The sequence below is a fragment of the Crinia signifera genome, chromosome 7, assembly GCF_055691185.1.
Source record: "Crinia signifera chromosome 7, ASM5569118v1, whole genome shotgun sequence".
Taxonomy (NCBI): Eukaryota; Metazoa; Chordata; class Amphibia; order Anura; family Myobatrachidae; genus Crinia; species Crinia signifera.
The window spans coordinates 176,643,806-176,670,936 of NC_139223.1; the positions used below are offsets into that span (position 1 = coordinate 176,643,806).

Below are 27,131 nucleotides of genomic sequence, written 5' to 3' on the forward strand. Positions count from 1 at the left end.
ATTTGAGAAGAAGTCTAATCACTTGAAATTTATGGCTACTTATTAGCAACCGAAATGTGGGATTTTTAGTAAAGGTTTGATTTTGGTAACGGGAATGTTTGTTTTTTTTTAGTAACGGGAGTGTGTGGTTTTTGGTAAAATTCACAAACAAAAACGGCATGGGGTCCTTCCGTCCCCCGCCCAAGCATAACCAACCCCCGGGCTCATTGAGCCAGTCCTGGTGTCCCAAATACAGGGGAAAAAGTGATGGAGTTCTACCCATATTTAAGAAACCACACACCAGGCTCTTGGACCGATCCTGGTTCCAAAAATACGGGAACAAAAAAACTAGGGGCCAAACAGACAGAGGTGTAATGCCACAGCTGGGGGACACTTTTTATACAAGGTCCCCTGGCCGAAACATGAACACCCTGGCAGGTCAGCCCTGGACGGGGAACCTGGGGGAGTAGGGATCCTCCCAATAAAGTGGTGCCACTCCAGGCTTAACACTTCCAAGGCTGAAGCCCGGGGCTGTCCCCTGTGTCCCTGGGCTGATGCTTTTTGTGTTAAAAATAGAATGTAAAAATGACATTGGGTTATGTGGTGAAACGACAAGTTCTAGCAAGCCTCCCCCGCATGTTGAGACTTGGAGAACTCCCAGTCCCGGCATGTGGGGCATTAATGGGCCCGTTGGATTTGTAATCCAACTGCATAACCAATGTGCAAATAAATCCACACACACCATGAAAAGTACAACTTTATTCACATACATGCTCATGAGAGTTTCAAGAGTACTACTGTAGGTGACACCAGAGTAGATTGCTCTGTACATGAAGTTGCGCCAGTTATAATGTCCCGGGGAATTTTATGTAATACCATCACATAAACGGAACTATTACATTTTGTTCTCATTTTTAATGCTTTATTATTTAAAACATTTATTTTTATTCCAAAATATAATTTATGTTTACACATTATTTCTTTATTTAGTTAATTAATTAAATCATTGATCAATCAAACTCAGTCAAGCCCCTGCGGTTTACAGAAAGTTTACCAAAAACATTTACCAAGAACGAAAAAAAATCAGAAGAAGATTTAGGAACACTGCAGAAAATAGGACGCAAAAAGAGAATATTCTCTCCGAAATTACAATCCTTTGGACGTCTACCGTTTCATGAGGTTCCAAAAGGTCAAGGATAATAGGAAGAGTGTAATAGCCCATAGACGTAAGGACCAGAAATTCATCAAGTTCTTAGTAACTTAGTTTTTCAGTTGACTGAGCAGTGCAATAAACGATTTATAAGATTATTGAAGGTAGAGGATGAACACAGTTCCGCTGGTTTGAAGGTTTAAGGGAACATAGTAACTCAGTATCCTAATGGAATGATCTAAAACATTGTTACCTCAAACAAACTTATTGTTGTCCCTCATAAAAGAGTAAGTAAAGCCGCTGTTATTAAAAAAAAAACAAATATATATATTTTTGGGGGGGATATCCCCTGAAAACAGATGTTTTTGGGGGGCTCACAAAAATATTCAGTATCCCCTGAATGTATCTACATGGGACTGCAACAGATATCAGATGGAGCGGCTTATTTTCTGAATTTACCAAGCTTAGGAATGTAAAGCACTACTAAGCTTAAGCCGGTTAGCTAACCTCATCTCCAGATGGCGTTTGCCATTGTGCTGCCTTTCCCAAAATGTGCCAAGGAGGGATCCCATGGATCCTTCCCCAGAACTCTCCACTTGGACATGCGTACATACTATATTAGTATATATACTGAGGTACCCAGCGTTGCTCGGGTTTGGTTGTGCAATTAGCATTACATGAACTTTGTCATTCTCTTGTTTTAGGCTTGAGAGCTCTTCCAACAGACCCAGGAGGTATCTGCCCAATGTTATCTGAAGTTCTCATCCAAATTCGTCCAGCGACAGGCCCTGAACGTGCTTCCCATGCCCATGGTGTGCCCGGCATACACCTCCCTGTGGTCGGCTCTCGGATCTGACCACATTTTTTTCTTAAACCCCATGCCCTCTACCCCCTTTTATGCAACTTTGCCATATCTTGCTTCTCTGACCCAATTTGTGTAGTGTACAGAACCCTTTTTTGGCCCCTGGGATCCCCACGGGGTCAGGATTGGGGGTCTTAATGGCCGTGAATCTAATCTGGAACTAATCAAATCACCCTGCGTTGGTTTTGTCCGAATCGGTCCAACAGTGTCCGGATGCATACCGGACAAACAGACAACTAACCGGCGATAAAGATGTAAGAGATTCTTATTACAGGGGAAATTTACTAAGATGTGTATTCTACTTTACATGTGATGTTGCTATGGGCAACCAATCAGAATCTACTTCTTATTTATTTATCACCCTCTAGAAGATAGTAGACAGGATCTGATTGGTTGCCCATAGCAACATTACATGTGAAGTAGAATACACATCTTAGTAAATTTCCCCCTCTATATACGGGGGAAATCAACTAAAATGAGAGTTCTATTTCACATTGGATGTTGCTATGGGTAACCAATCAGAATCTACGTCTTATTTAGTACCATCTAGAAGATCATAGATAGTATCTGGTTGCCCATAGCAACATCCCACGTGAAATAGAACTCTCATCTTAGTAAATTTCCCCAAATTGTTTATACAGCTTTTTACTGTACGAGGTAAATTTACAAAAGCTTCTAAAAATAGGTGATGTTGCCCATAGCAACCATACACATTCTATAATTTCTCTATTGCATCCTAGAATATGATAAACACAGTCAGATTGGTTGCTATGGGCAATATCACTTATTTAAATTTTTAAAAGCTTTAGTAAAATTGCCTCAAAGATTCAGGTACGTCAGGCCCGGGCCAACCTGCTGTTGTGAAACTACACATCCCAGCATGCCTTGCCACAGTTTTAGCATTCCTTATGAGCAAAACAGAGGCAATGCATGCTGGGACTTGTAGTTTCACAACAGCTGGTAAACCACATGTGCATACCTCCCAACTTTCAGGGAGACGGAGGCAGGACAGAGGGATACGCGCCACAGGCGCGCCAAAAAATTTCAGGGCGTGACCAAATTAAAGGGGCATGGCTTATACTCGCGCCCCCCACGAGGCCACACACACCCCCCCCCCCCCCGTTTTGACGCTATGGGGGCATGACCCAGAGGCTCTGTGAGCCTCTAGCCATTCCCCCAACCCCCTGGCTGTGGGAATAGACGCTGTGCGCGTGCTCTGCAGCCGACAGGGGGGACTCCCAACAGCCCCGTGGTTTTCTGGACTGTTGGGAGGTATGCAGGTATGCATGTGTACCAGACCTGCTAGGAGTGTGCATTGCTTTTGGGTTTGGTTTCTATCTCTTTATCCACAGATGTCACAGATGTAAGCAATACAAGCAGTCCCCCAGTAGCTTCTTACTTATGACTTCAGTTCCCGAGTACAGCGAGGGGAAGCGGCCTGTAATAAGCGGACTGCAGCCTGTGTCTGATACACTACCATTGCCTCCGTTTAGTTAATAGGGGAGGTCGATGCTCGCAGCCTGGGCTCAGTTTAGATCTGTTTTGCTTCCTCCTATTACCCTGCAAAGTCTAAACTACTAAAGGGGACACCTGCTATTTCAGAGAGTGCAGCCCCACGGGTGCTTTAAATCAAAAAACGCTTTTTGCCATAACCACTCCAGACAGGCGGAAGATTGTGTGCGAGACTCTGCCAGCTTGTTGGCTTCTGCGGACGCGGTGTTTTATAACTTCCCAGCCAAGGCCATCATTAAATGTGCCCCCTGCCCCTTCCTTCTCAGCCTTCGCCCCGCAGAGACAAATAATTATTCTCCCCACTGGTGTGCACTATGCCATCACCTCTGTGTGGACACCTGCTGCATTCTGTGCGCCGTGCGGGGGGGACAGGGGACTCTGATACGGTAATTGCAGCTTCTTGTCTGACTGACACAGGAGTTAATGCTGCTTCCCAGCGTTCTCTCATCAATGGAGCTGTGGGGGGATCCGCAGAATTTAAAAGCATAGGTATTTTCCCTTAGATAATCTGTTATAGGCACTGGCAAAACTGCTGTCTGCAGTCAAAAATCGTTTAGCCGAGTGGTATAAAATTACTAACGAAAGGGATTTCTGATTTCCTTATCCCAGACTCGTTGTCATTATCCGTATCCGGCACCGATATGATTATACCAATCTCTCTGGAGTCCTGAATCTGCGATGCAGCAGCAGAAATCACCGGGGAAATGGTGCGGCGGCCATTTTACCGGAGATTTCTGCATGCAAGAGGTCTGCGTATGTGCAGGAGCAACCGCCATGTTCCTGGAGACTTGTGCATGCGCAAGGGCAGAGTTTACTGCGCCACAGAGAGAAGGGGCCTGATTCTGAGGGGTGTGGTTTGTTAGGTTGACAGTGTCTAGGTCCACGGTCAATAGGTCGACACAAGCAAAAGGTCAACATGGACACAAGCAAAAGGTCACCGACACATGAATAGGTCGACACAATTTTTTTTTACCTTTTTTGTGTCTATGTCAACATGAACCCCCAATTAGTGTTACGCATCGACTTTGCTCACCATGTTTCGGGCTTGGCACTCGATTCGAATTTGCGGCATGAGATCAGGTCTGAATTACCCCCATAGTCTCACTCTGACTGACATTGATGGTGAAGTAAGAACAAGTCAGTTTTTCTTTTTTTTTTAAATCATGAAAAAATAATGTCAAACTATTCATGTGTCGACCAATGGCATGTCAAAGTTTTGCTTGTGTCGACCTTTTGTTAATGTTAGCTTAGTACTTGTCGACACTGTTAATGTGTCGGACTATTGCCTGCCGACCTATTGGCCTAGCCTGTCTGTGAGGGGGGGGGGGGGGTCTCTTGTCTGGGAGGATGTCTGCAGTGGCAAACGCAGAATTTTCAGAAGGGGGTTTCCAGAGGGGCGGAGCAAAGCACGGAGATGGACACTTAGGTGACCCAGTATATGCCGGGTCAGTTAAAGTATTATAGATAGACCAAATGTATATAAATAATAATTATATATATATATATATATACACACACACATATATATATATATATATATTTATATATATATACATACATAACAGCAGTGTAGACCCCTGGGCATAGCAATGTATTGGGGCCCCTACCGATCCTCCAGCGGTAGGGGTGGGGGAAGCTTTGATGTCCCGTGGGTGGTAGTGGGTATTATACCAACCGCTCAGCATGTATGGCCTGGATCAGTAATTTCCACTAATTACCCCTTTACTGCACAGATGGTGGGAGATGAGGTGGGAGAAGGGGGCATTGGGCTGAATGAAGGTGCTCTGATATATAACTTCCAGGGTGGTAGAGGATGTTTAATATGCAGAGGAGGGATGTATAGTGGAGTGGGCTTATTATTTATAATTTTCTGGTGGGCGGACAGCTTGCTTGACTGCAGGTGTCTCCAGTTCCCAGAAATAGATATCTTAGATTTTCATGGAATTAAAAACTAGAGAATCCCCCCTACCAAATGGTAGTGGGGACTAGGGGATCAGAGATCAGGAGGCAGAGCAATCTGCCAACGAGTATATAAAACTACATACCAGGTGTGTGGAGCTGGAGCAGTAACCAGCTGCTGGAAGGCTGATATCTCTGGTTCTGGGAACAGTAGAGACAAGCTACTAGTGTTCATCAAAGGGGGAGAGTCCCAGCTTTTGGAATATACACTCAAAAAAACTCCAAGTCAGACAGAACCAGAAATATCTGACTGGGAAGAGCAATTAACAGGCTTGGATGGGGACCACTGTTTTGAAGTCAGATATCTCCGGTTCCCAAGGGCCGATTTTAAAAATTCTTGTACCCATGGAAAGAGGGGACCCTCAGCTTTCAGCCTAGGGCCCTTAGACTCCTGGAGGGGTTTCTGGGTACTCAGAAACCCCCTCTGCGTGCGCTACTGAGTCTGTGATAGATTTCACCAGGGACATGGAGAAGGGGAGATCACAGCCTCCCCGTGTGGTCCGGACCGTTCCATCAGGTTGTGATACATGCACAGACAGGCTTTATTCTCCTCTCTCTCTTTCCCCCCCAGGACACCTCCCGGACCGGACTCTATAAGCTCCGGATTGCAGATTTTGATGTCCGGCATTCTGCGTACTTGTCTCTTTGTAATCCATGTGCAGCGCGCACCAGGATGTGCGTTCATATTGCATGTGACTCTGAGTCGAACCCACAGGCTAACACTTAAACAGATCTTTTAGGAAAACACACACTTACATATATGCTCAGCAGAGTGGACCTGTTTGTCAGAGTCAGTTTTGTCGCCGTGTGGGTCAGGTTGCTGAGGAATAAAGTCGCTGAGTGGAGGGTGTGCACGCAGGAACGTTGACCAGTGGGGCATAAACCTGTCAGAATAATTATTCTATGCATAGACCGGATATTCTGACCCCTTTAGTGCACGTACATATTAGTGAGCATTTACTGAGCAGACGTGGCCATACAGTATGTATCACATACAATCAGCCTACGCTACAACGCCTCCTCTGTCCCCCTCGCCACGTGCCGGCAGGTGTAATTGCCAGGATTACGCCATTCTGCACCTACTGCCACCAACTGTCATTCCAAACTGACTCACTGGCAGTTGGTGCTGCTCCCCAATTTGAATTTTGAACAGTGCAGCAGATGCCCCCCCCCCGGATCCACCACTTTCTCAGAGGCATAAGTGTAACTGGTGACGGGCTCCTATGTAGATACTGAGAGGGGCCAACACCTCAAGCTCTGCACCTATTTTAGTTACTTCCAGCCGCAGTTCGCGCCACTGGGTCAACATTTCCGAAGATGCTGGATTATTAAGCATTCGCATAAAAATGTGATGGATCATATTGTTCTGTTTGGAAGGGTTCCGAGACTTACGCACCCAGGCCCCCTCCAGCATTAAACTGACCCTGGCGGTAGTTCTTACACAGCGGCTCCACGGACGGATCACCCAGTCTCGCCACTTATGCCCCTTTCAGACCGGACTTTTTACCCGTTATTTTGCTGGGGTTTTTTTTATCGTTTTAAAATGGTAATTTGTGCAGTCTGAATGGTGCAGAGTGAATTTACCGGTTCTATTGAACTGGTATTTATAAGCGGTAATAAAGCAGGGTCCTACCCTTTTCAGACCCATTTTTTTCATCCACTGTTTTCTGTGGGTTAAAACGTGTTCAGTGTTGTGAAGGAACAAAAACTGCACTGAAATACCATTTAAAGACATGCGGTGTGAAAGGGGTTTTAGCTGGCAGACCCATTTTCAGAAACATTTTAAAATACCTGGTCAAAGCCAGTTTTGCGGTCTGAAAGCAGCATTAGCCTTGGCACAAGTTATTATGTACAATTGCTTTCCTCTGCCCGCCCAGCCCTTACTGCCTAGACCAGCGCTGCTTGCAATATATAAGCACTGACCTCTTCCTCTGTTCTCTGTTGGAGCATTGCTTTGCACATTACATAGACTTCAGCAGTTCACTGTCCTCAGGCCTCTATATAACTTTGTAATCCGAGATCATATAATAGTCATTAAATATTCATCGGAGTACATGAATTGTGACACAAACACAGCTGCTCCTGGCTTTCATGCAGACAAACAACTTTCTCTATTACCATCACAGATTTGTATATTGCGGCTAATCAGTTATTTTACTGAAACGTGGCACAGCTGGGAGGGCAGCCACCCACAGAAGCAGGCACTATGAGCACCTTACAAAGCCCCGTGGGCATCTAGGGGCATCTGTATGTGTGTGTAGTCTTTTTTGTTACCTGTAACTTCACTCTGCGCTGCAAAGCCCATGGGGAGAAGGAGGCCACGGATGTCTTCAGCGGCCCTCCCTCCCAACGGCCGAGGGACGCCTGCGTTTTCTGAGTAACACCCAGAAAATGCCGGCCGCACGCCCCCAAATACCCGCAGGGTATGAATTTCTGCCTTCGAGCAGGTGGCTCTCGCATGTGCACTGCGTACTGTGTGCATGCGTGGCTGTTCGATTATTGCTCAGGGTGCAAATACGCAGCCCTGGCATGCATGTCTGAATAGGCCCCTAAATCCCCCAAATAAATGTAACCCTAAAACGCGTTTGTACGTAAGTATTTGCCCTTTAAATTTCTGCCTGTTTTCAGTTTTGTTATATATGCATATTAACTCAGTATTACCACAAAGAAAGCTTTTTTCAGTTAAATATCAAGTTAAATACAATTTAACCATGAATAATTTTTCTGAACACCTACAAATTATCTCTATTCAAAATCTTTCTGTCAGGAAAACAAGCATGGCTGCCAGACATTGGAACACTAAATCTGCTACATAAGCACAGCTCTCAGCATGTAATAAGATGGCAGATAAGGAAAAGCGGAGAAGACAGTGTAGAAAAAGCTCAGAAAGGCATTCCAAAGCCTCTCTGCTCACTAAATCATTTGTCATGCGACTGGGGTTGCCATGGCAGTGCAAAGCTGCTGCAATGTCAGGAAACCTACCTGTATAAATCCCGCCCTCCAATGCTGACCAGATTGGAAAAGACACTAAGGTCTGTCATGTTTTTCGGCCAGGACTGTATATTTAGATAACCTAAGGATATTAATGCACAAGGGTTATCAACATGGTTGTGAAAATAAAGCTGGGGCAAAGATGTCCTTACAATCACAAACACATCACAACAGGTATCAACAGGTGGCATAATAATATACACTGTAAATTTGATAGACAAATGATATGTGTCCAAAATTGGAGCAGGTTACTGTACCTGTGATTTCTCGAACAGTGCGGAAGATGTTCAGCTTCTCTGGGTCCAGTGCAGCTATATTGTGGTACTCATCCCTGGAGAAATGGAAAACATAGGTGCAATATGTAAATCCTCAGTTTTCTTGCTACTGTACACCTAGATATACAGTAGTACTGTATAATGCTTCTGCTGCAGTTCTCTCAGAAAACACAAGAGGGCGATAACAAAACCCAGTACTTGCTACATGCAGCTGTACAATTTACACCTATGATGTTCGGAATATTACATTGACAGGACTGGGAGCAACCTGGAAGCCACCGCGGGGCTCGAGGGGATACAATGGATATTACTGTCAATAGAAATCACTTTCAGTGTATATTTTAACTAGGGGCATAACTATGTCTGATGCTATGGAATGCTGATGGACTCAATTCTTTAACACAGTGGAGAAGTTGCCCGTAGCAATCAGTCAGAAGCTAGCCGACTGATATTTAGCACATAATGTAAAATGATAGAAGCTGACTGGTTTTAATGGGCAGGGCAGTCGGGAGCTGTGATGGGCCCAGGTACTTTTTTTTCCCTTTTAATTCTACTCGTACTACAGCAGTATATAAAATGCAGTGATACAGTGTGAAAGGTATCCAATCGAACTGATAACTTGGACCTGCCAAGCCGCTGGAAAACATTTCCTTATTGTATCAAATAAGTTTTATTATGAGTCCATTATCAATTACTAAATTATTAACATTTATTCAAAAAGTACACAGGTATTTAGACAGCTCGCATGTATTCCGCTGCGCTTTATAGAGCGTTTTAGTCATTCCCTCAGTCATGGCCCCAGTGGAGCTTACAATCTATACACCCTACCACATGGACACATGTACACCAGAGGCATCACACGGTAAGTGCGGGCAGGGGTGAAGACTACACCTGGGTGTGACACCAAAATGCCGGCTACTTCCCAGTGAGCCAGGTGCTGCAATGTGTCATTATCCTGCAGCGTCTGGCTCCTGTCACTAAGAAGGAGCCGGCAGTGCAAGCAGAGTCTCCTGGGGTAGCCCAGCATCTCCAGGGATGACAGGAGCCAATTAACTTACCAGTAACTTTTTCTAATTTGGTGGAAACTGGAGCACGCTGAAGAAACTCATGCAAACATGGGAAGCACATATAAACTCCACACAGACGGTGCATTGATCAGGAAATAGACTCATAGGTCTGTGGGTAAGCAATGCAAACCACTGTCATACCGCCCAACTTTCTTCTTCTCAGAATCGATCTGAACAGGGGCGGGGCCATAGGAGGGGTAGGCGTGGCAAAGAGTGGAATGGGTGTGGTCTTCTGCTCCTCCCTGCCTGCGAGACACTGCAACCCGCAGGTGGGACAGCTGGGATGTGTAGATTCACAACAGCTAGAGGGCCACAGTTTGTACATGACTGATCTAGAGTATATTTCAAAATGGCTATAAAATAGCAGGTGTCACTAAAGCGGATACAGGGTGCAGTTCTGTAATACAGTCATGATTGTTATTTTAGTGTAGCCCCTATTAGCATCTCCCATGCCTCCCAGCCTGTGTGAACTATTGCCCTGCATTAAGGTACAGTGGATCTGAAGTCACTATGGGAAAACTTAGAAATCAATTCCATTATCATTATTTTTGCGTTTCCTAGTGCAAGTGACCTGCCAGGACCTTACTGCCTTAGTATTCCTCAGCCTCACCGTCCTAACAGGACCTCATCACATCAGTATCCTTCCTCCTCAATCTGAGAAGTCAGACAAGTATAAGTGAATATATATTTTATCTCAAGGTTATTTACAAGTGCGGACTATTCCTCTCACACACGCTCATTAACATGATTCATTTCAGACACCAAATCTTTTTTTTTTTTCTAAAAATCACTCAGCGATTCCTCCGAAATGAAATTCCATTTTCCAGCAGCGACCCAGCTGGCAATGAGTTTACAAATCCCTAAAGTTTGACTCTTTATTTCTCTGCTAGAACAAAATTGTATAATCTTTGGCGCGAGTGCCAGCTGAGAAAATGCTTTATTTCCCATTAAAATGTCTGCATTGCAAGACGTGGCAATGGTCCACCGTCGCTGGGTTCATTATTTTGTATCATATGTTGCTGGAGGGATTCGCTGCTGAGGAACGCGCCAAATTAACCCACAAACTTCCTTACCCGCCTCGAAGCGGAGTTCCCCTGCACCTGTGCGCCACCAGGAACTGGGCTTAAAGTTGGAGACTTGGTAGATTCTGGAGGGGGGGGGGATTACTAGGGGCAACCACAGGGGTGGCAAAGGGACTTGCTTCATCGTGTTGTCACCTTCACTGCAGAAGTGGATGTGATGCGGGGTAGCGGTTTGATTTCCTGCGCGAGCTCCCCAAAATTGGCGAGTCTCCCAGATATTACGGGAGGGTAGGTAATTATAAATAGGCGGCTGTCACAAAGGCCCTTATTCTGATCGGTGCGGATATTCCCACTTGCGTACGGCCCGCCGATGTTTATCGTCTGCGCATGTGCAGAGGTCACTCTGCGCATGTGCAGGCGATTTCGCCGCATGGATTCTTTATACGCCGCACAGGGGGCGTAGAGGGGCGTGAGGGGCTACTTATCCTTATTACCCTATGCATACGCCCCGCGTTTCATGGGCGTTCCCATGCAAACGCGGGGCGTATGCATGGTAATGAGGCCGTGACGCGTGGGTACGGGGCGGGCATCTGACATCGCCGGATGTCAGCTGCCCGCCCCCATACAAGATTTCACACGGACAAGTGTCCGTGTGGTCTTGTGTTGCGGGACCTGGTGGAGCGTGCGGCCCTGCATTCGATGTTCGGCGACCATCGAATGCAGGGGCTGCTCCCACCATGGAGGAGGCGTATCCCCGTCCACATTCATGCGGACCGCCACATATCCGCATACGGACGGAGGTGGCGATCCGTATGGAAGGCGGGGATTCGCCAAGACGGACATCACCGCATATTTCTGATCGGGCCGCACCGATCAGAATAATAAGGCCCAATGTAACATAACTGAAGTTCAAAATAATGCTCAGCAACTTCAGAAACACCTGAATATTTTATCCATTGTTTTACTTGGGCTTTGAAGAGAGCGGAAAAGAAGTGCACTGTCTGAGTATGTAATTAATGCGCTGAACTGGTGAAGAATTAGGCCTGGGATTAAAGTCAAGAAAAGCCCCTATTAAATATTGATATGTACCCAACTGGATAGGGACCTGGCATATCCCCACCATCAATGCCCATGCTCAGCCCCACCCTTACCGCCCATGCTTCGCCTCACCCTCACTGCCCATGCTCAGTCCCGCCCTCACCGCATATGCTTAGCCCCACCCCCTCTCTACCTGCTGCTCCACTTCCTGCACCACTGTCCAACCACCTGTTTGGTTCTCCTCGCCGCTGCTCTGTCACAGCTCTTCCATACGGTACTTACCCCATTTTCAGCTTCTCATCACTGACAAAAGGTTGACACAAGCAATAGGTTGATGTGGCAATAGTCGACACATGAAAAGGTGGACATGAGTTTTTCACATTTTCTTCTTTCTTTGGCCTTTTTTATGCTTTTATGCACAAGGGTTACAATTGGGACAGGTAAAGTGCCTGAATAGAGGGAATAACACTATTTGGGTGTCTATGTCAAAAGATGTTGACATTAACATGGAAAAACCTCATGTTGACCTTTTCATCTGAGGACATTTTCCATGATGACCTTTTGTCTATGTCAACCTATTATTTGTCTACCTTTTTTTCCATGTCGACCTTCTCCTTATTGACAATTCATGGTCGACCTAGACACTGTCGATCCTGTGATCCACACCCCTTTGGGGTCTATTCATGAAATTATTGGGGAAGAGAGCCGTGGCAACCAATCAACTGCTATATCTATTTTAATAGAATGAGCACAATAAATGTTATCTCAAAGCTGATTGGCTGCAATGGGCCACATCCCCACTTGTCATTGTTAGAAGTTTTGATACATCTCTGCTGCAGTAGGATGTCTGGTTAGCATTTATTGATGTGTTATTACTTCATGGTACAATATTTGAGATTTTGGGTCTAGCCAAGCCATGATTCTAATTATCTGGATGCAACATGGGAACACGTATGATGAATGTGACTGAATAAATGCGGAAAGCTAAAATATTCACCAACCCTTCAACACTGAGTAGTTCTTCTGATACAGTATAACAGTATAAAATGTAAGTTTGTGTGCAGGGCCCTCCAACCTTTTTCACTGTTACTACCCGGTTTGTTTTATCACTACTCCAATTGTAAAATGCAATGGAATTTTCTGCCATATATAAGAACCTATTGTTCAATAAATAAATAAATAAATAAATGAAGCCATGGTGATGTCAGCATTATCTATTAGAGGTGTCCTAAAGGACAACTCACAAAGACTAATGTTGACATTTAATCACCCTATAAATGATGTGAATTCCACATCTGACATTGCGATTGGTGTAAAGAAATGAAGATTAGGAATGTATAATAGGGCTGTTTATTTTTCATGCAGGGGGCAGTGGGACTTCTTTTCTTCTGCGCATGCATCAAAAAAGCCCTGCATTGTGTCCAGAGTCGCAGTTGGAATTAGTATGCATAGGGAACACATGGTCTTTGAAATATGTAGCAATGGTATTGGGCGTTCCTAGACAGTGACAGGGAGAGGGATTGCATTTTAGATTGTTGTGGGTGCGTTGCTGATAGGAGGCCATACTCTAATGCAGTGGTATACAGCGCTCGGTACTGGCCAAAACCCCTGATGGAATGACATCACAAGAAGGGGCGGGTTAAGCCTTCGAGGGGCCCGGGTCACTGGCCGCAAACTGCACGGGAGAATGTTACACTGTCAAAACACAGTTAACTTGGTCAATGGGTAACTTCAGGGTGGGGGATTAATATATATTATATATATATATATATATATCACATGAAAAGCCTGTGTTTGTCCCTCTTTACATTACTCTGTAGAAGACCTCACAGGCTCAGCTCTGCCTCTGATTAAAAACCCTCCCATGATGAGGCTGCTGCTGCTGTCTTCCATGGGCCTGAGAAGCATGTGATGAGCTCCATCAAGCAGAGCTCAGCACAAGCCTCTGATAATAAAACATGCTGACTACAGAAGGCCCTAGATAGAGCGGGCCCAGGCGTACTGACCTCCTGAGCTGTCCCCTTAATCCATCCCTGGGTGGGTTGTCAACATCAGTAAGTGTAGCTCTGCCCTTCTTGGCCCCAGGACGGGGCCAAGAAACAGGCCTCTGAGTGCATGTTTGGAGTGTCCAAAAGATGGTCTGGAAGGCACTGCATCAGAGATACAGGCCCTTATTCAGATCTGATCCCAGTACAAATTTGATCTCAAAATGGGCAAAACCATTGCCACTGCAGGTGGGGCAGATGTAACATGTGCAGAGAGAGTTAAATTTGGGTGGGATGTGTTGAAACTGAAATATAAATAGCAAAATAATGCAGCCAGTATTTACCCTGCGCAGAAACAAAATAACTCACACAAATCTAACTCTCTCTGCACATGTTACATCTGCCCCACCTGCAGCGCACATGGTTTTGCCCATTTTAAGAACAAATTTGTACTGCGATCAGATCGGAATAAGGGCCACAGGCTGCAGGGTGCCGTTACGTGTAACATTCTACAGAAACTTGTAATTACACTAAATGCAACTAATATCCCTTTGTTATAGTGAGGTCATTCCATTGTTACAATAACGCCAAACATTTAGTATAAACACATCCCCCTGGCAATAGTAAAAGTCATTCAGCCCAATAAATAACGCAGGGGGCTCTGTAGCGCTGCGGAGTAATTCTACATCCTCCCAAATAAAAAGAAACATATAAAAAAAAAGAATTTTCCATATTGGCGGTATAATAACATATGGGATATGAGCCCGCTACCCGACCGTATAATGTCATACAGAAATGTAATATGTATATTTTTGGAGGTATAAAAGTCATCTCTTGGTTCATGTTCTGCCTGGGCGCGTTCAGGATTCCTGAGAAAATGGACTTTTAATGACATTGCAGCGTCCAAGGTCATAACGTTCATTATAATAAATATTCTCTGACTCTCTTCTTCCACTATCGCCCTGCTCAATCTCGCCCGCCACCTGCCGGGAATCTTATTTCTTCTAATTGTGGATTTTGTCGCTTCTCCAGTGATAGGAAGGCAGGCAGGCTGCCCCCCCCCCCCCCCCCCCCCCGCCCGGAGCCCCAATACTCCCAGTGGAACCTCTGTGTTCCCTCGTGCTATCTCGGCTTGTCACACATGTCACCTAATTGTAGATCAAAAGAGCTTCTGAGTAGAAGATTGCTAATGACATCCGTCCTTGTAAGGCCCCTGCGGTTAGAATGTAGGACGAGGTGTGCGGAGGGGACAACAGGCGAGTGAGCGCTCCCACTCAGGGGAGACAGCGATAATGGTGACAAGAGAGGTAGGCGGAAATTTACCTACAAACTCGCCGGCCCGTTCTCCCCGGGGAGGGAGGACCGGGCGCAGTAGCAGGGGAACACCCTGGGCATTCCTTGATGGGCATAGCGATGAAAGCTTGGGGCAGGCGGCTGACGTCACATGACACGACAGGGCCCGCCTCTAATTTGAAGGGCAGGGTATAAATGAAAAATCGGCCCGGGGTGACGTTTTCATTATGAATGAACATCGAATGATTTTTCGGCTGTGCGGCTGCATGCTAGCGAGGGGAGTCACGCGGCGGATTCACCTGGGAAAACCCACTGATTCCACGTAAAGTGCAGAATCGGTGGGTTTTGGACCTGATTTTGTTCTCATACCATTGTTTTACAATATCTCACACTCACCCCTCAATGCCCGTGACGAGGAACAGAAGGTTGCCATTGATCTTGGTGCAGTTTACGAACTTGTCGATGTTGCTGGAATCCACGGTCTGAGACGACTTCAGCGACACTGTCCCAATGCCGTCACACACTAGAGAAAGCAGATGACACAGCGGCCGGTGTGATTATCTATAACTGTAACTCACAGGATGCTCCGTACATCAAGAAATGCTGCGAATTGCAGTATAATAATGATGGGGTGCGGACAATTGCCTCCAGATGACTAAAATTGTCCTCAGCTGGACAGAAGTTTTCATACGCTTTAATGTCTTAGCCCGATATATACTGTAGGTTGTAATTTGTATATCTCCGGGGTGTCATTTATGACGGAGACAATCATTTATTTCCAGTAAAAATCAGAAGAGTCGGTCCGAGTCGACTTTTGGGGTAACTGGGGGGAACTGTTCTTCCCTTTTTTAAACTGGTTTAAATATCTTGACTTCTGCTGTGATGCAAAACAATTCCAGCAGGTATGAGTGTATATGGGTAATTGGGTCGACCAATATTTTGTCGACATGCATTGCATTGACCGTTGACGTTCGTCATGGCTTAGGTCGACACATATAATAGGTGGACATGGCTACGGTCAACATGGTTGGAAGGACGACATAAGCATTAGGTCGACAATGGCTAGGTCGAAAGTCAAAAGGTCAACATGGGGTTTTCCTTTTTCCGTCCCGAATGTCGACACAGTCGACATGGGCACCATGGAACTGTGCTCGCTACGTTCGGCATGCTATTCTATTCTTCCCCCACACCCTAGTTGATGGTAGGGCATGAAATACCGCCTGTCGGCACATGTCGGCTAAAAAAAAAAAGTGAAAAATCCCATGTCGACCTTTTGAATTTCGACCTGGCCATTGTTGACCTAATGTTTGTGTCGACCCTCGCACCATGTTGACATTAACCATGTCGACCTATTTTACATGTCATAGAAGAGAAAGGATATAGCGCTCCTCTCTTAGGAATTCTTCTCGATGGGGTAATTCAAAACCTCACATGACGTCACAAGTCGAGTTTATTAATCACATGGAAGAAGTAACACAGGTCAATATTAAAGTTCATATAGGGGGTCCAGGTGCCCAGGGTCCGTGTACTGGGATATTGTCCGGTTCTGTGTGGCGTTCGGGGGAAGTAAAGGTGCCCATACACTAGTAAGATTTATGTGCAGATCTGGCTGGTTGGAACAAAAACATGGTTATGGATGAGTGACAGTTTGTCAGTTTTCCATGATTTCCAAGCAGATGGTCAACTGTCATTTGCTCTCATCCATAACCAGTTTTTTGTTCCAACCAGCCAGATCTGCAGATAAATCTGCGTGTGTATGGCCACCTTAAGTGCGCACTTTGTTGCTTACATGGAAACAGTGGGGGTTATTCTGGGTGATTCGCTCGGATGCAAATTCGCAGCCTTGTTAGTCTACCAAACCCGGCCTTGCGAATGGTGGCCTGACCGCCACCCATTCGCAAGGTCTATTCCCTCACAGGGCCTGCGAATGGATGACTAACAGTGGTCCATCTATTGAGTGTCGACCTTAATTGGTTCAACCCTATGACCCATTCCCAATGTGGACAGTAGACTTGTGGGGCCAAATGTAATAGGGTGAGAGTTTCAGAAAGTGAGAGATTTTGGGAGAGTTTTCCCATGTTTTTTAAAGCAGCAATCATTTACATGGCAAAATCAGCCTGGTTTTGCAGTGTAATTGATTGCTGCTTTAAAAAACATGGGAAAACTCTCCCAAAATCTCTCACTTTCTGAAACTCTCACCCTATTACATTTGGCCCGTAGTGTAGCAGTATAGTTAAAAAATCGGGGAGCCACGCCCACTGCCACCAACTGTCATTCCAAACTACTCGCTGGCAGTTGGTGTTTCTCTCATATTTGAATTTTGATCTGTGCTGCAGCCCCTCCTCTGGAGCTGCTACTGGCTGTAACTAGAGTTGCCAATCCTGGGATAAGGATTGGTGGGTTCCCAGGATTTGGCCCTAAAATCGCCGGGATTTGAATCCCGGGATTGGAGCTTCCAATCCCGAGATTCCAAGATTAGCCTGCACATGCACAAATCTATTGCCGGGCAGCGCTGAACACCCAATCAGACACTGTCCAGCTGCTCCGGACAGTGATAAACTCAATCCCGGTTATCCCAGGAATCCCGGTATTGAGCATTTTTCCAATCCTGAATCCCAGGAAAAATGTCCCGGGATTGGCATCCCCAGCTGAACCTCTCTTTAGGATGATCCTTTAAAGCAGGAGTAGGCAACCTGTGGCACTCTAGCTGCTGTGGAACCCAGTAACCCTGATCCAAAATGTAAATATAAACAGAGAACACTACCAACCTTTCGGACAGATCCCTGCGCAAGGCTTACACATCTTGATCCCGTTCTCCTCTACCTCCATCTTGTTACTTGGACAGGCACGGACGCAAGAGCTGTCGTCCACTACAAAGTTATCTACCGGTCAGAAAAAAAAACAGTTATTAAAAACTGTAGCACAAGCCACAAACAGTCCCCCGGACCCCTGTAGCAGGCACAGTGCTGTATGTTACATATACTGATATGGGAAAGGTCAGAAATGTATCAGACCTTCACCGGTCGCACATCGGGCCTACTGTCATGCAGACCAGAATGCACAGCTGCCAATTCACACAGCGGCCAGTTATCTAAACACTGTGCATGCATCAGGTGCATGCGCAACACTGTCCAAGGAGGAAATCCTGTTCGCTAGCCATTCTCAAGGTGATTGACAGGAAGCCAGCGTTTGGGGTGGTAACCGTCCGTTTCATGGGAGTGGCAAAAAAAATGCAGGCATGCCTAGGGGGAACGTAAGCATTCCGTGGCACTTCCGGCCAGCTGACACTATTCCTGTCCTGGGTGAGGTCTAGATAAGCCAAAACAGGATTTCAATAAACTCACGTGGACACTTGTTGACACAGAAAGCACCATATGTGTACTTGGCCTTCGGGTTCTGCTCCAGCTGAAAGGCGGTTGGGTTGTATATATTGGGCTGAGGACACTGAGTGACACAGGAGCCGCTGTCATTAAATTTCAGGCAGGCCTGGGAGGAGAGAACAGGAGGAGAATCGTAATTGTTTTTCTATTTCAGACATCGTGAAAAATCTTAGAAAAAAAAATTCTCAATATTTGCAAAAAAAACCCCACTGACTCGCTCATTTTCTCTCGCTGCAACTTTCACAGATTCCCATCAATTCCCCGGAGTGTCTGCATCCCCAGCAAACGCAAAATCCAGCCCAGCCACCCCCGAGCACCCAAAGCAGGCGGTACACTGTGTCTCTGCTTCGGAATGAGGAGGGAAACTGCTGCCAAGTGTCCTCTATGAGGAAAAGTTCAGTTTTTTTCCCTTTATAAGAAACGAGCAAAAATAAATATTTTGTTGACAGTGGCTGACAGGAGCGCGCTGAGGAGCGGCGTTGGTGACAGCAGTTAATAGCTGTTGCTGCCTATATTCCCAGTGAACACACTAATGATCTGTGCTTCGGAGGGCCGGCCTGCTGCTTCTCCTACGCCACCCGTTTAAATTCCAGCTGTGGACTGAAACTACCAATTAGGATGTGGGGCTGACATTCATTTCTATTGAATGTACACAGGGGGAGGTTATCATTTCTACAAGAGAAAAATCTAGGCCTGCTGTCTCCCGGGGAACCTCACCCTCCCACCCTCCATAAGCCTTCAATGCATACTTTCTGCAGACCCTTTTTAAGGTCAATGTAAGGAGCGCCTGGGAAAAGTTAGTCTCCGGGCTCAGCATTTTCTTTTTTGGTTATGTTGCAGTTTTCATATGTTTGACTGAAGCTGGTGACATCTCTGACGCACGGACAGGGCGTGCCAGTAACACGTGGGAGAGGGTAACAGGGTAGAACGCTGCCAGGATTGTGCTTGTATTCCCTGTCGTATAAGTGGCTGGATGGAACTTCTGATCACCTTAAACCAGGCATGTCCAAACTATGGCCCTCAAGCTGTTGTGAAACTACAAGTCCCATCATGCCTTGCCATAGTTTTGCCATACCTCCCAACTTTGGCACTTCAGAAGGTGGGACGCTGCTGCTGTGCGCCGGAGGCGCGGCGAAATTTTCGGGGGGTGTGGCCTAATTTGGGGGCGTGGCCTATACTCACGGCTCTCCCGCGAGGCCACGCCCCCATTTTGCCGCTATGGGGGCATGACCCAGAGGCTCTGTGAGCCTCTAGCCATGCCCCCAGACCCCTGGCTGCGGGAATAGACGCTGTGCGCATGCGCACAGCGTTTATTCCCCGCTGCTTAGCAGCTGACAGTGGGGACTCCCAACAGCTCCCCCACACCGCGGGACACTGCCGCCCGCGGGTGGGACAGCGGGACAGGCCCTGACAATCGGAACTGTCCCAATAAAATCGGGACTGTTGGGAGGTATGGTTTTGCTATTAGAGAATGCAAAACCTATGGCAAGGCATGATGGGACGTGTAGTTTCACAAGAGTTGGAGGGCCACAGTTTGGACATGTCTGGTTTAAACGTATTAAATAATCATAGTATCTTGCCGTAGGCGGAGAATCGTGGGGTGTTTCCAGCATGGGTTCTAGGCTCGTCAAGTAATTGCAAGCCTTTATTATTCTGTATTCTGCTGTTTGTGCTATAGTAAAGGTGAACCCAGGAAATAGTTCTACTTTGCATGCTGTTGGACTACAATTCTGGGTGGATGATCCTGATGGGAGTTGTTCTTGCACAGAGAACCAAGGGCCTGATTCAGCTTGAGTTGTAGTTTTGCGAAAATGATCAAAACCTCAACTGCCAGCGGTAGCATGTGGGGGGCCGCCCAGCACAGGGCTCGGTCACCCTACATGACGGAACCCTCTCTGCGATGCCATTGCATAAACTTGCAATTGCATTGTTGTTGTGTGAGCATTTCACAATATAGCAAAATGCTCCCATAGTATGGGAAGCCAATCGCCGCGCCGCCATGTTTCGGGTTGCAGCACCTCCGTCGGACCAACAAACTGTCTGGACACCACTGCGTTTTCCAAACCACGCCTCCAAAATGCAGCATTGCCTTCTCAAAAAAACAGTGTCGCCACTCCGTCTCCGCCACCGTCGCCGCGATTTTGCCCAGCATGTATGCACAGCGAAGATGAGGTAAATCGTTGGGCTGAAAATCACTCAGTGCCTTCAAACTGAATGATTTTCGTCTGTCTAGTCGATTTTCCCGGGGGGGTGGATGACTTTCCATAGCAGGATGATATGGAAAGCCAACCACCAGTAATACCAGCAGATGAGCGGCGGTGACGGCGAAAATGCGGGATCGCGCATCAGCGATCACCGCTCATCACTGCCCGGTACACACTGGGCGGCTTTGGATCTGAAAGCGTCTCAGTCGACAAATCTGAGCTACTTTCAGCACAGTCGCCAGCGTCTATGGCCCCCTGAATTGATATTTAACAACCATGCTCAACTTCATAACTTTGTATCATTCTTTTAATGATTGTAAATACACTGTTGTATAAACTGCTTTCTGTCATCACATCATCCCTTTAAACATGAAGAACTTATTTGTGAAGGATGTGAAAAAAACAACAACCCGTGTGAAGCAGGTGGCTGGGATTTGGAGACTGTAAAATGATAATTTTTAGATCTGCAAAGTGTTCTTCGGAAAGCCAGAAATCAGATGCATTAGCACAGAACATGTGTTCAACTTCTTATTTGTCAATGTATAAAATCTGCCAGGGCTAATGCAGCCTGATGGGGAATATTACATGGAGTGGGAGAAATATATTACAGGGCTAAAGGAACAGCGAGAGAGAGAAATGAATGCGAAGGGGGGGGGGGATCGTGAGACGTCACAGTAGGAAACCGCGGCTGGTTGTGGTGGATAGGAATAATACTGACGGCCTACGTACAAAGCAGTCAGTGTCCTTAGGTCCCGAGCATCCTCCTGCACATTCCCGGTGACAGCAGTTACTAACGTAGGGCCCATAGCAGTGGCCATCGCACTGCTCAGCGCACACAATCTTCGTCACTGAGGAGATAAAGAAAGAGAGATGTGAGGACACAATAGTTTGTGAGTAAAGAAAAAAATATCAAGAAACTAGGAAAAACCATGCTGCACTGCAGATGGGGCAGATGTAACATGTGCAGAGAGAGTTATGGGGCATATATACGGGGTGATTCCAGGGCTATTTCTAAGTGCTAATCTACATTGTGTAGCATGGGGCTTCAGTACCTCTGTGTGTATGCTGCATTCGATTTTGGCGGGTTATATTTTTTCTGTGCAGGGTAAATACTGTCTGCTTTTGCATGTCTGCACAGGGGAAGTCAGACATTGGGGCCCACTCAGAACCTCTAATGTCAGGTTCCAGTCAGTGAACTCAAATGATACATTATTACTCTGTCAGAGAGTCAGTTATACCCCTTTTACATCAAATAAATAATTCCGGGTTAATGCTGAGTCAACCTGGGTCAGTTCTTGGTGTATATGGTGTAAAAAAAATAACCCGGTCCTGTATCGGGTTGAACATTGGTGAGAACCAGGTTCAAGGGCAGTGTAAACGAGTAAACCCGGGTCATCCGACCCAGGACCTGTTTGCACCCATGGGGGAGTCCATAACATACAGCCTTCTGTGGCCAGTCTAGAGGTTGGTTGGAGGGCGCATACAGCCTCCGCTGCTGTCTGCTGTACTACAGCGAAGCCCGGGAGGAGGTGAATGGATGCCTGTGAGTGGCATCCATTCATCTTACGGGTGGTGGCTGGGGGCGCACGGAGGCTGGGGGCAGCCCAGCAGCTTTCCCAGGTGCTGGGCTTGCCCCCAGAATGTCGGTTGGCTTTGCGGGGGTTCCAGCTGGCGTAATTCCCTACACTTGGTGATGATATCTTCTCTGGGCCCTGTAATCATTCCATCTGCAGTAAGTGTATACTCCTACCACTGCCTGGCTTACTTGCCTACTTTTGAAAACTAGTTTCAGGGAGATTATAATTGGTAGTAGAATTTTTCACAGCGCCCCATTCAGGGGGTGTGTCATGCTCCACCCAAAGGACGTGTCTAGTTCCATATATGGAGAGATTGTCAAAAGAGATTGTGAACGTGGCATCTAGAAGTGTGGGTGTGTACTGCTACATCTGAGAGGAATCTTCTAAAATGACTTATATACAAATGTAGATGTATATAATGTAGTTTTAGTTAGTAAGAGATACTATACTTGGTAAAGTGCTGGGAAATGGTGCTGATGATTCAGTGTACATGTATCTCTCTCATTCCTATTTTTCCCAAAAATGTAACAGTGCAATGTGGGCTAGGTTACATGAGGGAGATTGCTAGACTAATGAGGGAGAGAGGGAGATTGCTGTTATGTCAGGGAGTCTCCTGCAGAATGCAGGAGGGGAGGTAACTATGATGTAACAGTGTAATGTGGGCTAGGTGACATGAGGGAGATTGCTAGACTAATTAGGGGAGAGGGAGATTGCTGCTATGTCAGGGAGTCTCCTGCAGCATGCAGGAGGGTAGGCAACACGGCTGCCTGGGAAGCCGTAAACTACCAAATTAATATTAGATCCTCATGGAATAAATTAAAAAATATGTATATTGTTTCCCTGCAACGTGTCAGTGTAATGCAGGGCTGGGCAACACCGGCCCTCCAGATGTTGATGAACTACACATCCCAGCATGCCTTGCATCAGTTTCAGCATGGCCACATAGCAAAACTAATGCAAAGCATCCTGGGATGTGTAGTTCACTAACATCTGGAGGGCCAGTGTTGCCCAGCCCTGGTGTAATGTGTATTTTAGGGGTGTTAAAGGTTATTCCATCACCAGCTACCATGTGATATTTCCGGGGTTCCTGATTACTCCCCTGCATCGTACTGTTTGTGTCTCAGCACAACAAAACACTTGTATACACAGCACTGCCCACCCATTGCACAGGCCAGTAATCTTAGCTTCCTAATATTAGAGGAACTTGAACAGAAACAGCAAATATAGACGCTCCGACTCAACCAGAATAGTAATTAGATTAAGATGCCCCACTGAGTCTTCAAGAATGCCGGCGCCATCGCCCCACACACAAAGCTACCAGTCCTGCACTGATGAGCCTGGGGGAATCAGGCGTTTTCACTGAATTGTTTCTGTTAATTTTACATGATGTCCACGCAGCACACTGATCCTGCTAGCACGGGGCTGCCGGACAAATGAAATCAATACTGGAGACTTATGAACACGCAGAGTTATTAGCACAAAACACAGATTTTAATTAAAGATGTTGCATAGCGTGAAAAAGCGCCCGGGCGATCCTGATTGATTTGGGATGCTGTTTCAGCTGTTTTCTTGCCCCTTGCACCAAAGTCTGGTTAGATTTTCCTTTACCTAATTGCATATTAACTATACAGATTGTATTTTCAAAACGATGCTCGCAGGAGATGTATAAAGAGGTGCTGCTTGCTCAGTATTCTACACGAGGCCTTGACTGCAGAAGAACCGTCGTTCCTTACAGTATTATAAGGTGCGCCCAAATGAAAAGGAGACGTTTGCTGTATCGGCTTTGTATATAATCGCTGTGGGTTCATGTGTATGCCGATAGACGAGGTGGCGGTTTTCCCATTTGCGCATGTGCAGAAATGTCACGTGTGGTGATCCGACGATTCTGCCCAATGAGATCCTCAACAGCCGAAGTCGCGGCAGGGTTGGTGATAACGTACACCTGCCTGAGCCGTGGCAAGTCCCTGATGCTTTTGCGTTCCGCCTTATAAAGTTGACACCAAAGGAATATGGTGCACCGTGCGAGATACTGCTCTGCGTACACCACCTTCATCTTGTGATCTGAAGCTCGCTTGCCTTCTGCGCAAAGAAATTGGATAACAGCTCTTTGCGCTGATCTTGAGGAATCCATTTTGCATCCGACCGCGCAAAAAAAAATGTTCCAGGAATGAAGAAACTAAGACGAAGCCGTTCACTACACACGGGAAATACACCACGCCATCTATCGGCAAACACATTAACCCACTGCGGTTAGATACAACGCCGTAAGTCTCCTTTTCTATTTGGGTACACCTTATCCATGGACCCCAAAACCCATGGACAGCTGCAGCAGACACTTGGATGTGAAGGGGTCTCTCTGTTGCTGAGAAGAACCTCATTGTGCTGGAATCACAAGATCCACCAGTCTGGGGGTGAAACAACCCAACACTTTATTTTGTTTTTAATTTACAGTACTTATGAATGTTTTTTCTTGTTTCTTTGATTTTCCCTGTATAGTGCCTGTTTACAGTCGGTCCCGAGCCCGGGACTTCAACCTTAGTATTTTTGGGGACCAACCTGATGGGATTACCTGGTCGTGGTAGATGGGCCCATATTTTTTGCCCAGAAATGATGCTAAGAACCTCAATTTTACTCCATGTTAAATTGAAGAATTATTATGATTGGTCTGATTACCTGCGTTCTTAATGTTTAGATCGTACATCTGAATTTTTTGTGGCACTACAAGCCACTCAGCATGGTAGCCCCTCTTGCTATGTTTAGAATTAGGGGGTACTGTTCAGCCCCCCCCCCCCCCCCCCAAATGTAGTGCATGTTTATGATAAGCAGCCGCCGGAGCTATTACTGATTGGGCTCATGTCACCATACGGACATCATAACGAGGATGTGTTATGTGTTACTGGTCTCTGAAAGGATGACTTATAGGCTGTAAGCTTGTTCGAGCATGGCCCATTGATGGCTCCAACCATTGCTGGTTTTCCCTGCCATCGATGTAAAGTACTGATTATACCATCGATGGATGCCACTGATGGTTGACCATCAAATTTTAAAAAAGAGACAGAGGGATTGCTAGGGGTAAGATACAGAACAACCACTGAATACAGCAAACAGAGCAGGAATGGGAAGCTTAGAAAAGAACAAGCTTAAGGGAAGACGAAGATACATTCTGTAATTAATGGAGGAAAGAACAGGTTTGAAAGGAAAGACCGGAGAGAGACAGGAGCTAAGCATGAAAGAGTGCGGCTTGTTAAAGAGTAGGGTTAGGGAAGAGTGTAGGACTAGAAAAGAGACAGCATGGAGGTAAAAATAGACAGCTGGGGGAGAAAAGTGGTTTTGACAATTATGAATTATACCATTGAGATGAGACAGATACATATAAACAGGAGGAACAGGTACCGGCAGCCATTGTTTATGTATTGTGTACAATATGTGTTTGTTTGTTTGTTTGTTTATGTATTGTTTGTTTATAAGAAACACTTTGTGACTCAACCAAACTTGTTGGATTTACAATAAAACAATGTCATTGTAAAAACATAAATAAAAGTGTTTGGTGTTGTTTTTTTTTTTTATTGTATTTGTACAGAATCGTGTATTTTGCTGGCTGCTGTTTAATGAAAGCAATGTATATACAGTAGCTTCTCAATAACAACGTCTATTATACCCCTTTCACACCGCACTTGTTAAACGGTATATTGACGTTTTTTTCGCATTTCAAAATGTTTAAGGCTGCGGTGGGAAAGCGCCAGAGTTGATTTACTGGTTAAAGATAACCGGTATTTCAAAACGTTTAACCCCTTCCTGACAGAGCCAGTTTTTGCGTTCCTGACAGAGCCCTTTTTTTCAAATCTGACATGTATCACTTAAGTGGGTATAACTTTTTTTTGCTTTTACTTATCCCAGTGATTTTGAGATTGTTTTCTCGTGACACATTGTACTTTAAGTTAGTGGTAAATTTTGGTCGATACAGTCTGTGTTTTTTTGTGAAAAATACCAAAATGTCGTAAAAAAATGGAAAATTTTGCGATTTGCAAAATGTTAAATTTTCTGCTTGTGAGACAAATAATCTTACCACTCAAAATAGTTAATAACTAACATAGACCATATGTATACTTTATGTTGCCATCATTATTTCAACCTCATTTTCATTTTTTTGGACACTAGGAGGCTTAAAATATGAATAGCAAATTCTCAAATTTTCAAGAAAATTTCAAACACTGATTTTTTTAGGGACCAGTTCAGTTCTGATGTGACTTTGAGGGACTTGTATGTGAGACACCCCCATAAATGATGCCATTTCAAAAACTGCACCCCTCACAGTATTCAAAACAGCATTTTGGAAGTTTGTTAACCCTTTAGGTGTTTCACAGGAATTAAAACAAAGTGTAGGTGAAATTTCAAAATTTCATTTTTTTTGCAGATTTTCAATTTTAATACATTTTTCTAAGGAACACAGCAGATTTTACTAGAGAAATGTGACTAAAAATTGATTCCCCCAATTCTTTGGTTTTCATAAATATCCTATATGTGGCCCTAGTGTGCACGGTGACCAAACCACAGGCTTCATAATAGAAGGAGCACCTACTTGATTTTGGAGCCTCCTTTTTATGAGATTATTTTTTAGGCACCATGTAGGTTTCTAGGCACCATAAGATGCTAAAAGTTAGGAACCCCCCCACAAGTGACCCCATTTTGCAAACTACACCCTTCAGGGAATTCATCTAGGGGTATAGTGTACATTTCAAACCCCCAGGGGTTTCACCAATTGTGGTACAACTGGGCAGTGAAAATGAAAAAAATTAATTTTTCATTTTCACAGCTCAGTTGTATCAAAATTGGTGAA

The 27,131-nt window shown here is 45.6% G+C and overlaps 1 protein-coding gene across 2 annotated transcripts in view; it reads right to left on the reverse strand.

The window, feature by feature from the left end:
• Nucleotides 1-27,131, reverse strand: part of ERBB4 (erb-b2 receptor tyrosine kinase 4) — a 690,947-nt gene that overhangs the window by 177,059 nt on the left and 486,757 nt on the right. For both annotated transcript variants that reach the window (XM_083154478.1, XM_083154479.1), the window contains exons 6-11: nucleotides 21,447-21,565; nucleotides 18,478-18,619; nucleotides 17,902-18,015; nucleotides 15,530-15,656; nucleotides 8,711-8,784; nucleotides 8,445-8,535 (exon numbers count right to left, since the gene is read on the reverse strand). In XM_083154478.1, coding sequence (XP_083010604.1) covers nucleotides 8,445-8,535; nucleotides 8,711-8,784; nucleotides 15,530-15,656; nucleotides 17,902-18,015; nucleotides 18,478-18,619; nucleotides 21,447-21,565 — 667 coding nt within the window. The remainder of the gene's footprint in view (nucleotides 1-8,444; nucleotides 8,536-8,710; nucleotides 8,785-15,529; nucleotides 15,657-17,901; nucleotides 18,016-18,477; nucleotides 18,620-21,446; nucleotides 21,566-27,131) is intronic.